Source organism: Phyllostomus discolor, chromosome X (genome assembly GCF_004126475.2).
Source record: "Phyllostomus discolor isolate MPI-MPIP mPhyDis1 chromosome X, mPhyDis1.pri.v3, whole genome shotgun sequence".
Lineage (NCBI taxonomy): Eukaryota > Metazoa > Chordata > Mammalia > Chiroptera > Phyllostomidae > Phyllostomus > Phyllostomus discolor.
Window position 1 is genome coordinate 35209481 of NC_050198.1, and position 14343 is coordinate 35223823.

The following is a 14343-nucleotide window of genomic DNA, read 5'->3' on the forward strand; positions in this document are numbered from 1 at the left end:
GGAGAAAGAGAGAAACTTGATGTGTAAGAGAAACCTAAATCAGTTGCCTCTCATATGCCCACAACCAGGGTCCAAACCCGCAACTCAAGCAAGTACCCTGACCAGGAATTGAAACAGCAACCTTTCACTTTATGGAACAACATCCAACCAGTTGAGCCACACTGGTTAGGGTGCAAGACACACACTTTAGATTTAAGACACAAACAGATAAAAATAAAAGGATGGAAAAAGACATACCATGAAGACATTATCCAAATGAGAAGTGGAATGGCTATAGTAGTATCAAACAAAATAGACTTCAATACAAAAATTGTTACTAGAGACATAGAGGGGACATTTTATAATGATAAAAGAGTCAATCCATTAATAAGATATAAGTTATAAACATATATGCAACTAAAAAAGATCCCAAAAACAGATGAAGCAAAAACTGACTGAACTAAAGGGAGAAAAAACTAACAACAGTTGAAGACTTCAATGCCCCAGTTTCAATAATGGATAAGACAGATAGAAGAACAGAAAGGAAATATACATTTATGATGTCTCAATAAAAATGACTTGAGAAAGAATAAACAAGTGGGACTTTATCAAAATAAAAGGCTCCTTTATAGCTAAACAAAACAGCAGCAAAATGAATAGGGAACCAACCGTATGGGAAAACATATTTGCCAATGATACCTCAGACAAGGGTTTGATCTCCAAAATATATAAAGAACTCACATGACTCCACTCTGGGAAAACAAACAACCCAATTAAAAAATGGGCAAAGGGCCTGAACAGACACTTCTCCACAGAGGGTCCAGAGACATATGAAAGGATGCTCAACATCACTAGCCATCAGAGAGATGCTAATTCAAACCACAGTGAGATACCACTTTACACCAGTAAGAATGGCCATCATAAACAAATCAACAAACAACAAGTGTTAGAGAGGATGTGGAGAAAAGTGCACTGTTGGTGGGAATGCAGACTGGTGCAGACACTGTGGAAAACAGTATGGAATTTCCTCAGAAAACTAAAAATGGAACTGCCTTTTGACCCAGCAATTCCACTGCTGGAATTATACCCTAAGAATCATGAAACACCAATTCAAAAGAACCTATGCACCCCAATGTTCATAGCAGCACAATTTACAGTAGCCAAGTGCCGGAAGCAACCTATGTACCCATCAGTAAATGAATGGATCAAAAAACTGTGGGACATGCACACAATGGAACACTACACAAGAGAAAAAAAGGAGCTTCTACCCTTTGAGACAGCATGGATGGAACTGGAGAACATTATGCTAAGTGAAATAAGCCAGGCACTAGAAGACAAATACCATATGATCTCACCTGTAAGTGGACCCTAGTCAACAAAACAAACAAACAAGCAAAATATGGCCAGAGACACTGAATAAAGAACAACTGACAGTAACCAGAGGGGAGATGGGAGAGGATAAGGGAGGAAAAGGGGGAAGGATTGTCAAGGAACATATATAAAGGACGCATGGAAAAAGCCTTGAGGGGTAGGCACAAGGGTGGGAGGTGGGGATGGCTGGGGTGGGTGGGAGTGGTAGGGGGAAAATGGAGACAAGTGTACTTGAACAACAATAAAAAAAGAGAGAGAGAGAAAAATGCCTTGAAAAAAAGTATGTGCAAATACAGCAAAAGAGTCATCATTAAATATAGGTGATAAAAATATGGGTATTCGTGATACTAACCTTTCTAATTTTGTGTATATTTGAAATATTTCACAATAAAAAATGTTAAACATAAAAAGGTAAAATATTTACTGATTATTCTTGTTCTTATAACCACATTAACTTGATTATTGTAGCACTGTCACTGTGATATATTTAAACATCTTGTAAGTCTAATTTCATGTACTTTTTCTAGTCCAAAACTCTTTAATCATACCTGTTTACTCTTTTCAGTTAATTTTAGAATGGGTTCAACACCAAATTCCACCAGGGTTTTGATCCGGGCTAGTGTTAAACATATACATTTAATTACTAACTCTTTAAAACACTCAGTCTTTCTAACCAGGCAAATGGTACACCTGTTTTTATTCATATTCTTTATGTTCCTTGGTCCAGTTTTGCAGTTCTTCATGTAAGCTCTACACATAATCTTAAGATTATTCTTGGTTATTTTATGCAACTGTTGTTATTATCAATAGAATCTTTTTTTCTCAGTGCATTATGGTTATTAATGATATATAACAATTCTTGATATTTGGGTATATGGTTTATATTCAGTGATTACCCAATTTACTGATATCTTTTATTAGTTCTAACAGTTTTTCAACTGATTCTCTTGCATTTTCTAATTATACAATCATATATTTTTCACTTGTCAAGCACTTATTGAACACCTCACATGTGCCGGCAGTAAGTAAAGTGCTACAGAGACAATGAGGCCAAAAATAAATAGGATTCCCACCCTCAGGAAGTCTCATATCATGGTAATTTGGTCTCTTAATTTCCAATAGTTACAGCTCTTATTTCTGCTTCATTCCTAATTATGCTGTCTAGAACTTCTAGAACAATACTAAGTGATGATGGGCATATTTTTCTTATTCTTATTTAAATGGGAATACCCTTAGTAGAATGCCACAATCTTGTGGTGTTAACAGTCTACTTTGAAAATATGATAAAAGTTATTAGCTTTCTACCTACAGAAATATACATTCATAGATGTATACATTTAAATTAAAACTACACAGGTGTTCATTATGTGCTGTCTGAATAGGGAAACAATGGATCAGATCAACTTTTTATGTAGAAACATTCAGATTTTTTAATATAGAACTAGGGAAAGGTATCAAAAACAAAATTACATACATATATGAAGGATGACTATTTCCTTACTGTATGAAGTGGTCAATTTGAAAAGCTTGAACATATACAAGGATAAATGGGCAAAGGTCAGAAATAAAATTTATTTTAAAAATTCTAATGCTACTATGAACATATAGGAAAGTTTAATCAAGGAAATAAAAATAAGATATTGTTGTTTGCTTCTATATTACCAAGATGAAAAAAATATCAAGGTGGAGACTGCCTGTTCTCAACCCAGTATCAGTTTCCCTTTCTTGCTTACTAACAAAACACCGGACTTTGTAGAACAGAAATCTTTGTAGCTAAAATCTGCATTTCCTGGTCTGGCAGATAATCTTGGCCATATGACACAATTTCAGTTAAAGATGATATTAAGAAGCTGGAACTTAAAACTCTTTGGGTAGTGGTGCTCAGCAGGCCTTTTTCTTTTTCCTTTTGCTTCTCCTCTTTTCCCTGACTAGAACTCAGAGACCCTCTGTGGGAGGTAAAGCAGTCGCCTTATGACGCTGAAGGGATAAGCATTCACCAAAAAATGCCAATAGGCCACTGTTATAGGAAACCACTATTCCTAACTGATATGCACAATGCCTGTGTGGATTCCAGTGCCCTCACACATAGATGGTGAGACTGTACACTAGTACAACCTTTCTGAAAAGCAATTTGTCAACACATATAAAGAGCTTTTAAAATGTTCATATTAACAAATTGCATTGATTGTGGGTATGTAAACAACCTCTAAGATGTAACCATTATGTGAGAAAAGTAAAGGACATAACAGTATGTAAAGTATGCTTCCAATTGACTAAAAAAAGAGGGGGAAATAAAAAAATATATGTGTGTTTACTTGTATATGCATAAGCTACCTCTGAAAGAAGAAACATGAAACTGATAACAGTGGCTGACTCTAGGTGGAAAACTGGAAGGCTGTGAAACGGGGGTTGAAGCAATTTTTCACTATATACCCTTGTACTTATTTTTCACAGACTTTTCATAAACTCCTTCTGGAGTTTCTTGGAGATCCATCCTAAGTAAATAATCAGATATACAACCATTTACATAAAAAGATGTTTACCCCAAATGTTATCACTAATTGTGAAAGCTTGAGGCTAAGCTAAATGCTTTACATCAAAAAAAAAATAATGTAAATTAGATATACCCATGTTACAGAATACTTTGTAACCATAAAAATATTATTTATAAACAATGGCACAGGGAGTGCTTATGACAGTATTAACTTAAAAAGCCAGATATGTTATTGGTTTTCAACTTCTACATTCAACTTCTACTCAATGTAGAGTGTTATTCACAAGACCATGTAAATGTTAATAATCCGGGGACTTCCGGCAAGATGGAGGCATAGGTGGACGCACCGTACCTCCATGCAAAACCAAGATTAGAACAACAATTTAGAGGCAGAATAACACCCAGAACTGACAGAGAATTTATCTGAATGGAAGTCGGACAGCCAAGAAGTTGAAGTACACCCATTCATCCAGACCGGTAGGAGGGGCGGAGAGGAGCAGCTGGGAGTGGGTCCAGGCAAGGAGAGCAGAGAGAGTTGGATGCATAAGGCAACTGGGGGCGCACAAGATCACAGCAGGTGGACCCTGAGTACGCAAGCGGCAGCTGGCAGACCCTGTGAGCCAGCAATTGTGGAGCAGGGCAGAGCACGCAACCCAGGATCCCAGAGAATGGACTGAGATCCCACGGAGAATGGAGCTACCGCCATTGTTCCCTTCAGCCCCAGCCCCCGCCCCCATCCACGTCCCCATCCCCGCCCCCACATACAACATCACAATCTAGCCACTGGGGTGCCCAGCCCTGGTGAACACCTAAGGCTCCGCCCCTCACCATAACAGGAGCGACCAGACCAAAAAAAAGAGAGAGAGACATGTCTCAAACAGAAGAACAGATCAATGCCCCAGGACTCATCATTTTAAGCGATCCAGAGATAGCCAGTCTATCAGATGCACAGTTCAAAACACTGGTGATCAGGAAGCTCACAGAACTGCTTAATTTTGGGTGCAAATTACATGAAAAAATGCAGGTTACCATAAAAGAAATGAAGGAAGATGCACAGAGAACCAATAGTGATGGGAAGGCAATTGGGTCTCAAAACAATAAAGTGGACCAGAAGGAGGAAAAAAACAAACAAACAAGAAAGAATGGAGAAATAAGAATTCAAAAAAACGAGGAGAAGCTTAGGAACCTCCAGGACATCTTTAAACATTCCAACATCCGAATTATAGAGGTACCAGAAGGGGAAGAGGAAAAGCAACAGATTGAACACATATTTGAACAAATAATAAAGGAGAACTTCCCCAATCTGGCAAAGGGAATAGACTTCCAGGAAATCCAGGAAGCTCAGAAAGTCCCAAAGAAGTTGGACCCATGAAGAAACACACCAAGGCACACCATAATTACATTAGCCAAGGTAAAAATGAAGGAGAGAATCCTAGAAGCAGTAAGAGATAAGGGGACAGTAACCTACAAAGGAGTTCCCATCAGACTGTCAGCTGATTTCTCAAAAGAGACCTTACAGGCAAGAAGGGGCTGGAAAGAAGTACTCCAAGTCATAAAAGACAAGGACCTACATCCAAGATTACTCTATCCAGCAACACTTTCATTCAAAATGGAAGAACAGATAAAGTGCTTCTCAGATAAGGTCAAGTTAAAGGAGTTCATCACCACCAAGCCCTTATTTTAGGAAATGTTAAAGGGACTTATCTAAGAAAAGAAGATAAAAAAAAACATGTATAGTAAAAGGACAGCATACTCACAATTATGAACAACCACACCTACAGCAAAACCAAAAGAAACTAAGCAAACAACTAGAACAGGAATGGAACCACAGAAATGGAGATTACATGGAGGGTTAGCAACAGGGGAGTGGGAGGAGGAGAGAGGGGGAAAAAGTACAGAGAATAAGTAGCACAGGTGGTAGGTAGAAAATAGACAGGGGGAGGGCAAGAATAGTATGGGAAATGTAGAAGCTAAAGAACTCATAAGTATGACACGTGGACATGAACTAAAGGGGGGGATGTGGGTGGGAGAGGGTGTACAGGGTGGAGGGGAGTGAAGGGGGGAAATGGGACAACTGCAATAGCATAATCAATAAAATATATATATTAAAAAAGAAGTTAGGTAGAAAATAAATAGGGGGAGGGTAAGAATAGTATAGGAAATGTAGAAGCCAAAGAACTTATATGTAAGACCTATGGACATGAACTAAAGTGGGGAAATGTGGGTGGGAGGGGGTGTGAAGTGTGGAGGGGAGTGAAGGGGGGGGAAATGGACAACTGTAATAGCATAATCAATAACATATATTTTTAAAAAAGATGAACAAGACACATGAAAAAAATGAAATAAATGTTCTAGAAATTTAAAAAAATAATAAATGCCATAAGGTATCATAAAAAAAAATGTTGACAATCCTGACAATATAAATGAAAAAGTGTGGCTCATAGAAGGTTGGAGGAAAGAAGTAAAAACATAGCAGCCCTAATGTCCTTATCTCAGAGAGTGGGTAATCCAGAGAGATTGACAGAAACTGATGGAAGGAGAAACAGGTTAAATTAATAAATCAGGAAATTATGTTATAAAACCTGTAATATTGAGTTTTGGAAGTAACCACAACAAAAACAAAAGCTATGAGGTTGCCTTATAGGCAAGGGATTATAGGTGGGAAAAACATAGGCAGAAGACCATTGAATTTCATCCTAAACTCCTGTGTACTATTTGATTTGCTACCAGTTACACACATTACAAAACACGTTAGTTTGATAAAGGGCAAAATAATGTTAAAGTAGGATATATGTTTTATACACAATGTGATTTCAACCATAAAAATTAAAATGCACAAGAAAAAAAAGACTAGAAGGAAATATGTCAAAATATTAACAGTGGTTACTTCTGGGTGGCACAATCATGGGTGGTTTCTTTTTTACACTTTCTTCTATTTTCTGTATTTTACAAATTTTCTACTATGCTAATAAGTCAGAAAGTATAGGAAAAAAATAAAACCAGAAAATAGGCCCGAGGAAAGAAAAAAGAAACCTTTGTTGATTAACACACTACAAGAACACTTTCCAGGACCACCCCACTGCCACCCTGCCACCCCACTCCCCCAAACCCAAGCAAACACTAGAAAGGCTAAGGCTGATTGGGAACTGCAGGCCCTTTATTTCCTAGGAAAGCACAGGTACTGAGATGCCAGCACCCCTTGTGGCAGGCTGCTGCCATGGCTCTCAATTTGCTCACATCTCCCGGTATGCATAAGAATCTTGCAGCTCCCCCTTTCAGGAGATGGAATCTACTTCTCTACCCACAAAATCAAGGCTTGGCCATGCAACTTGCTTTTGGCCAATGGGCCAATGGGCAACATGACACCAGCAGAGGCTTGAAAAGTGCTTGCACATTGGGGTTTGTCTTCTCTTGATACTGGATACCCTTATGCTTAGTACCTTGTGAAAAAGCTTAGCATGGCCTCCTTGTGGATAAAACACCACATGTAAAGAGGTCCCACCCAAACCAAGTTAGGTCCCAGATACCTCAGGGAGACCTTTTCAGATCATCCAGCCCCAGCCAAGCTGGTCCAAACTGGAACAGCAGCCCAGTCAATCTGGAGAATCGTGAGAAACGACCAACTGTTGTTGTTCTAAGCCGTTGTTTTGGGTAGTTGAATGAGCAGCAAAAACTAACTGACACACCCTCCAATGTGAAAACCACCCAGCCAATGAGATGAATAAAATTATTTTATTATTTTCTAAATTCCATGTTCAACTCAATGATCATTCTCTTCCTTTCTCAGAGATGGCCTCTCAGACAGTATAGGGGACAGGCTAAGGAGTCTTGGGCCTTGTAGAGGTCAAGAGTCAGCATAATTTCCCTCCACTGACATTAATATTAGCAAAGGGCTATGATGATGGTAACAATGCTCTCAGAAGCCTTAGACTGCTTGCTAAGCTCTGTTTAAGGTCTTCCTTGTTTCATCTTGAGCCATGTAATATCAGAAGCAAAGTGCTCCATCACCTCTGGCCTTGCTGAACTGAGTGTATGAACTGTGTCTCATTGATCGTTTTTGCTCCAACACCAAATACCTCACACACAGCAGGCACAGTCTGCTAAATAAACAAATGAGTGACTGACTCACGTCTTCCTATATTAAATATCCCACCTACTTCCAGCCTATTTCTCCCCCAACTGCCCCTACAGAGTTTAAGGACAGAATATAGATCACCTTTAGGACTCCATGGAGCATCATCTGAATTCTTCTTTTTCTTGGGTCGAGATTTCAAAGCAGGGTCATCATCATCAGACTCCAGGGAAGGGTAAACTGCAGTGAGAGGGGAAAACAATGTGCGCTGAGATATCATCCAGAAGGGTGAAAACAGAATGATACATACCTCAACTCCTACCACACCCCCCAAGTACACCCTTTACTTAATCCAGCATATTCACATGCAGGAATCCCTGAATGTGCCACATACTTTCCATGCCTTTCTACTTTTGCACCATTGCTGCAAATGTCCTCCCAGCATCATCTAATTCTATTTCACTCACGTAACACCCATTTAGTGAGTAACTTCGTAAGTTACTTTACTGACCCTACAAAATTCAGCTCCAGATTCACTTCTTAAAGCCTTCCTCATTCTCCTAATCTGATCTGGATGCCTCTTCAACTCTCCATACTATCCTGTGTGTATTCCTACTGGAGTTATTTCTTATCTAGTGCTTAAGAGATAATCAGCAAATCTGTCATTCCTAATTTAACAAGAGGACGAGTATGTGTATTGTTTGATTTCAAATGAAGGGAGCCTAATATAATGCAGAGTAGGTGCTCAATAAGTGCTGAATTAATGAAAAAAGAATGGTACACGCATTATTCACAAAAAGGGAACAAAAAAACTATTTGGGCTCAATTATGAACAAGATTACTGGAACTGAGTATTCTGAATGAAAAAACATATACAAGCATCTCATACTATACAAACACACACAAACATCCAGTTTTATCACACTCTCCTTACAATCCACATGCAACATTTATAGAATTTAATGGAAAGGTAGTCTAAAAAAGTCCTATTGATGAGGTCAAACTCTGCTGCTGCTAAACCTAAAAGAGAAGCAAAGTGAGATCGAAAACTTCCCCCTAATGACCAGCTTCAAATTTCTCTGGAAATATATACTTCATCAGAGGAATCCAGTCTCCCATTGCCTTCCAGATGGGCCTCTTTGTAGGAAAATGAGTCCATCTTTCAGGCCTTCTTCCTTGAATAAAGAGGTAAAACCCCTTCCTCCTGACTTATAAAGATCTTTTAAAGAGGGGTCATTGATTATCCCTAGAAAGAAATGACTACTGGTAACAGTTGTTTGAGAAAGGTCCCATCTATCCCTACTAGCCCCGATGGTTGTCAGCGTTATTTTGTTGGGTCTGAGAGGTTGTTTTTGCCTCAAAGAAAGAAGTGCAGTGAGGTAGAAAGACCTTGAGTGTCAATATCAGACAATTATGTTGAAATCCTAGAGTGACCCACTATCTTTATAGCCTAAGAGAAATTTCCTAAATCTTCTATTTTCACCTATAAGACTGAATACATATCATCTGCCTTGCAAAATTGTGAGGACTGAGAAATAATATACATAAAGTAACATGCAAAAAGAATTCTATTTTAAGGTTAATGTCTCATTCAAGAAGGGATAAGATATAGGTAATAATTAACTCTAGACATTTAAAGAAAATGCAAATAAAATATGCATATTAAAAATATAAGTGTGCAAGGAGTGATGCTTCCCAAAATTTGGATTTGAGAGCTCCAAGAATCTGTCCCTCCCCTGATGCAACCATTAAGCTGACAAAACCTATAACAATCAACATGTTAGGCACTATGGAATTGGAACTTAAACCAACAAGGAGAATGCTTAACAAAGAAAAAAGCCACTTAATTTAGACATTTAAGGAAATCTGTCAGAAAATATCAAGGAATACAATCTTTGCAAAAAAAACCATTTGCAAAGTGACTAAATAAATATGTAATTGTAGCCCACAATAAGCAACAACATCAAACACTGGGGAGAAGGAAAAATATGATTTCTAGAATTACCATATTATAATATTAAAAACAATTATGAGGCATGCAAAGAAACAAAATTGTTTTATGTATAACAAAGGATATCGATAAAACTCTCCATAATGCAGACATTGGACTTACTGTACAAAGACTATAAATCAACTCTCAAATATGATTTGATCGTATTTGGTCAAAATACACTCGAACAGAACCACATCTCAAGAAAAGAGACTATTAATTTTTCTATCAAAAGATAGAAAATATAAAAAGGAACTAAATGGAAATTTTGGAACTGAAAAATACAATGGCTTGAATAAATAATTCACTAGAAAGGTTCAATTCAGATTTTGAGCACACAGAAGAATCAATGAATGTAAAGAAAGTTCCACTGAAATTAACCAATCTTATGAGTAGAAAGAACAAAAAAAGAATGAAGAAAAATGAACAGAGGCAAAGGGATCTGTGGGATACTATCAGGCTTACCAACATTTTCATATGGGAGACCCAGAGGGGGAGAACAGAGAGAAAGAGGCAGAAAAGCTATATGAAGATACAATAGTCAAAAACATTCCAAATTCTATGAAGTACACAAAAATAAACATCTAAAATGAAAAAATTATGAGTAGAATAAACGCAGAGATCCACACTGAGACACATTATACTCAAACTGTCAACAGACAAAGATAAGTGGAGAATCTTGAAAGTAGCAAGATAGATGCAACTTATCTCTAAAAGAAGCCAGAAAGCAGTGGGATGATGTAGTTCAAGTGCTAAAAGAGAAAAAAAAAATGTCACCCTGGATGGTGTGGCTCACTGAATTGAGTGCCAGCCTGTGAACCAAAGGGTCACCGGTTCGATTCCCAGTCAGGGCACATGCCTGGGTTGCAGGTCACATCTCCAGTAGGGGGCATGTGAGAGGCAACCACACATTGTTTCTCTCCCTTTCTTTCTCCCTTCCCCTCTCTCTAAAAATAAATAAATAAAATGTTTTAAAAAAGATTATCATGAACTTTTAAAAATTGTCAACAAAGAATAATATATCTGGTTAAACTATCCTACAAAGATGAAGGCAAATTAAGACATTCTCAAATAAACAAAGGCTTGGGGAAGTTCAACATTAGTCAAGACGCCCTTTAAGAAATGCTAAAGAGAGTCTAGGCTGAAATGAAAGGACATTAGAGAATAACTTAAAGCTATATGAAAAAATTTAAAAACAACAGTAAAAGCAACTACAGAGGTAATTATAAAAGCCAGTATTGTTGTATTTTTGTTTCCTACATGATTTAAAATTCCAAAGCACAAAATACCTATAAATCTATGTCATAAGAACTCTCAGAAATGAACATATAAAAATCAGGTGTGCTTCTAAATGTTAGTCATGAACAATCCCTAGAGGAAATTACGAAAACAATTCCACTTTTAATAGCACTGAAAAAATAAAGAAGGTAGGAATAAATTTAACCAAGGGGGTGCAACATTGGTATATTGAAAATTACCTAATCAACAAAAGAAAAAAGCAAGCAAAATATAACCAGAGACATTGAAATGAAGAACAATCTGACAGTAACCAAAGGGGAGGTGGGAAGGGATTTCAGGAACTCCTATAAAGGACACATGGACAAAACCAAGGGGGAGGGTGGAAGCCAGGGAGAGAGGTGGGTTTGGCTGGGGTGGTGAGGAGTTGTGGGGGGCGGGGAATACAGACAACTGTAATTGAACAACAATAAAATAATTTTTAAAAAAAGAAAATCACAAGACTTCCTGCCAAGATGGAGGCGTAGGTAGATACACTTGCCTCCTCACACAACAGAAAGAAGAAAAACAACAAATTTAAAAACAAAAAATAACCAAAACTGCCAGAAAATTGAACTGTATTGAAGTCCGACAACCAAGAAGTTTAAGAAGAAACATTCATCCAGACCAGTAGGAGGAGCAAAGACAGGCAGCCAGGGCGGAGAGGACACACCGCCAGGCGGTGGTTGAAAGACCAGGTAGGTGAGGGGGTGGCTGGTGGACCAGGCGGTCCCACATTTGCCTGCAGATAAAACAGGAGGAATGTAGCGGGAGCAAGACAGACCATGCAACCCAGGGTTCCAGCACAGGGGAAAAAAGGCTCAAACCCTGAGACTGTAAAAACCTGTGGGGGTTGTGGCAGCAGTGGGAGAAATTCCCAGCATCACAGGAGAATTCGTTGGAGAGACCCACAGGGTCCTAGAATGTACATAAACCCACCAGCCCAGGAATCAGCACCAGAAGGGCCCAATTTGCATGTGGGTAGAGGGGGAAGTGACTGAAAACTGGCCAAAACCCAAGTAAGTGGCATCGTTCCCTCTAGGACCCCTCCCCCACATACACAGCCACAGTGAAGTAAGGTGGGTTGCCCCACCCTGATGAATATCTAAAGCTCCACCACTTAGAACATAACAGGTGCACCCAAAGAAATATGACCCAAATGAAAGAACAGATCAAAGCTCCAAAAACAGAACTAAGCAACAAAGAGATAGCCAACCTATCAGATGTACAGTTCAAAACATGGGTAATCAGGATGCTCACAGAAATAGATGAGTATGGTTGCAAAACAGAGGAAGATGTGAAGACTATACAAAGTGAAATAAAGGAGAATGTACAGGGAACCAACATGACAGGAAGGAAACCAGGACTCAAATCAACGATTTGGACCAGAAGGAAGAAATAAACATTCAACCAGAACAGAATGAAGAAACAATAATTCCAAAAAATGAGAAGAAGCTTAGGAACCTCTGGGACAATCTTAAATGTTCCAATATCTAAATTATAGGGGTGCCAGAATGACAAGAGGAAGAGCAAGAAACTGAAAATTTATTTGAAAAAGTAATGAAGGAGAACTTCCCCAATCTGGCAAAGGAAATAGACTTCCAGGAAGTCCAGGAAGCTCAGAGAGTCCCAAAGAAGTTGGACCCAAGGAAGCACACACCAAGCCATATCATAATCATGTTAAGATTTTAAAAGAAGCAAGAGAAAAGGAGACAGTTATCTACAAAGGAGTCCCATTAGATTATCAGCTGATTTCTCAAAAGAAACCTTACAGGCAAGAAGGGGCTGGAAAGAAAGATTCAAAGTCATGAAAGACAAGGACCTACATCCCAGATTGCTCTATCCAGCAAAGCTCTCATTTAGAATGGAAGGGCAGATAAAGTGCTTCCCAGATAAGGTCAAGTTAAAGGAGTTCATCATCATCAAGCCCTTATTATATGAAATGTTAAAGGGACTTATCTAAGAAAAAGATGATCAAAAATATAAACAGTACAATGACAACAAACTCACAACTATGAACAACTGAACCTAAAAAAACAAAAACAAACACAAACTTAGCAAACAACTAGAACAAGGATAGAATCACAGAAATGGAGATCACACGGAGGGTTATCAGCAGGGGAAGGGGGGAGAATGGGGTAAAGGGTACAGGGAATAAGAAGCATAAATTGTAGGTACAAAATAGACATGGGGAGGTAAAAAATAGTATGGGAAATGAAGAAGAAAGAACTTATATGTACGACCCATGAACATGAACCTAGGAGGGGGGATGCTGGTGGGAGAAGGTTGAAGGGGGAGGGAATAAAGGGGAGAAAAAATGGGACAACTGTAATATATAATCAATAAAATATATTTAAACATTAAAAAAGAGAGAATTACAAAATATTGCTGAAAAAAATTAAAGATATAAATTCATGTAAAGACATGTCATGTTCCTAGATTGGATGTCTTAATATTGTTAAGATGCCAATACTATCCAAAGTATTCTACAGACTCAGTGGAATTACTATCAATATTTTGAAGAGATAGAATTTGATCCTAAAATCAAATGTAATTGCAAAGGATACAAAATATCCAAAACAATTTTGAAAAGAAAATGAAGGATTCACACTTCCCAATTTAAAAACTTACTACAAAGCTACAGTATCCACACACTGTAGTACCTACATGAGGACAGACACAGAGATCAATGGAGTAGAATTAAGTGTCCAGAAAGAAACCAATATACCTATAGTCAATTGGTTTGGGGGGCGCACGTGTATGTTTTTATTGTAGTAAAGAATGCCTAACATGAAATTTACCGTCTTAACTGTCTTTAAAGTGTACAGTTCAGTGGCATTACTAGTAAGTAAATTCACATTGTGCAACCATCACCACCATTATCTCTAGAACCTTTTCATCTTCCTACACTGAAACTCCATACTCATTAAACAACTCTCCATTTCTTCCTCCCTCCACCTTCTGGCAACCACCAATGTTTCTGTCTCTATGAATTTAACTACTCTAGGTACCTCATCTAAGTAGAAGCACACAATATGGTACCCCTTTGTAACAGTCATTTCACTTAGCATAATATCCTGAAGGTTCATCCATGTTGTGGCACATGTCACAATTTCCCTCTTTAATTTTACTTTTATTTTTCAAAGATTTTAGTTCTTTATT

General features: G+C 38.1%; 1 protein-coding gene across 1 annotated transcript in view; it reads right to left on the reverse strand.

Moving 5' to 3' along the window:
- PHF8 (PHD finger protein 8) overlaps window positions 1-14343 on the reverse strand; it is a 93909-nt gene that overhangs the window by 15290 nt on the left and 64276 nt on the right. Inside the window, 1 exon segment of the mRNA XM_028523368.2 lies at window positions 8061-8156. Within this exon segment, the coding sequence (XP_028379169.1) occupies window positions 8061-8156 (96 nt within the window).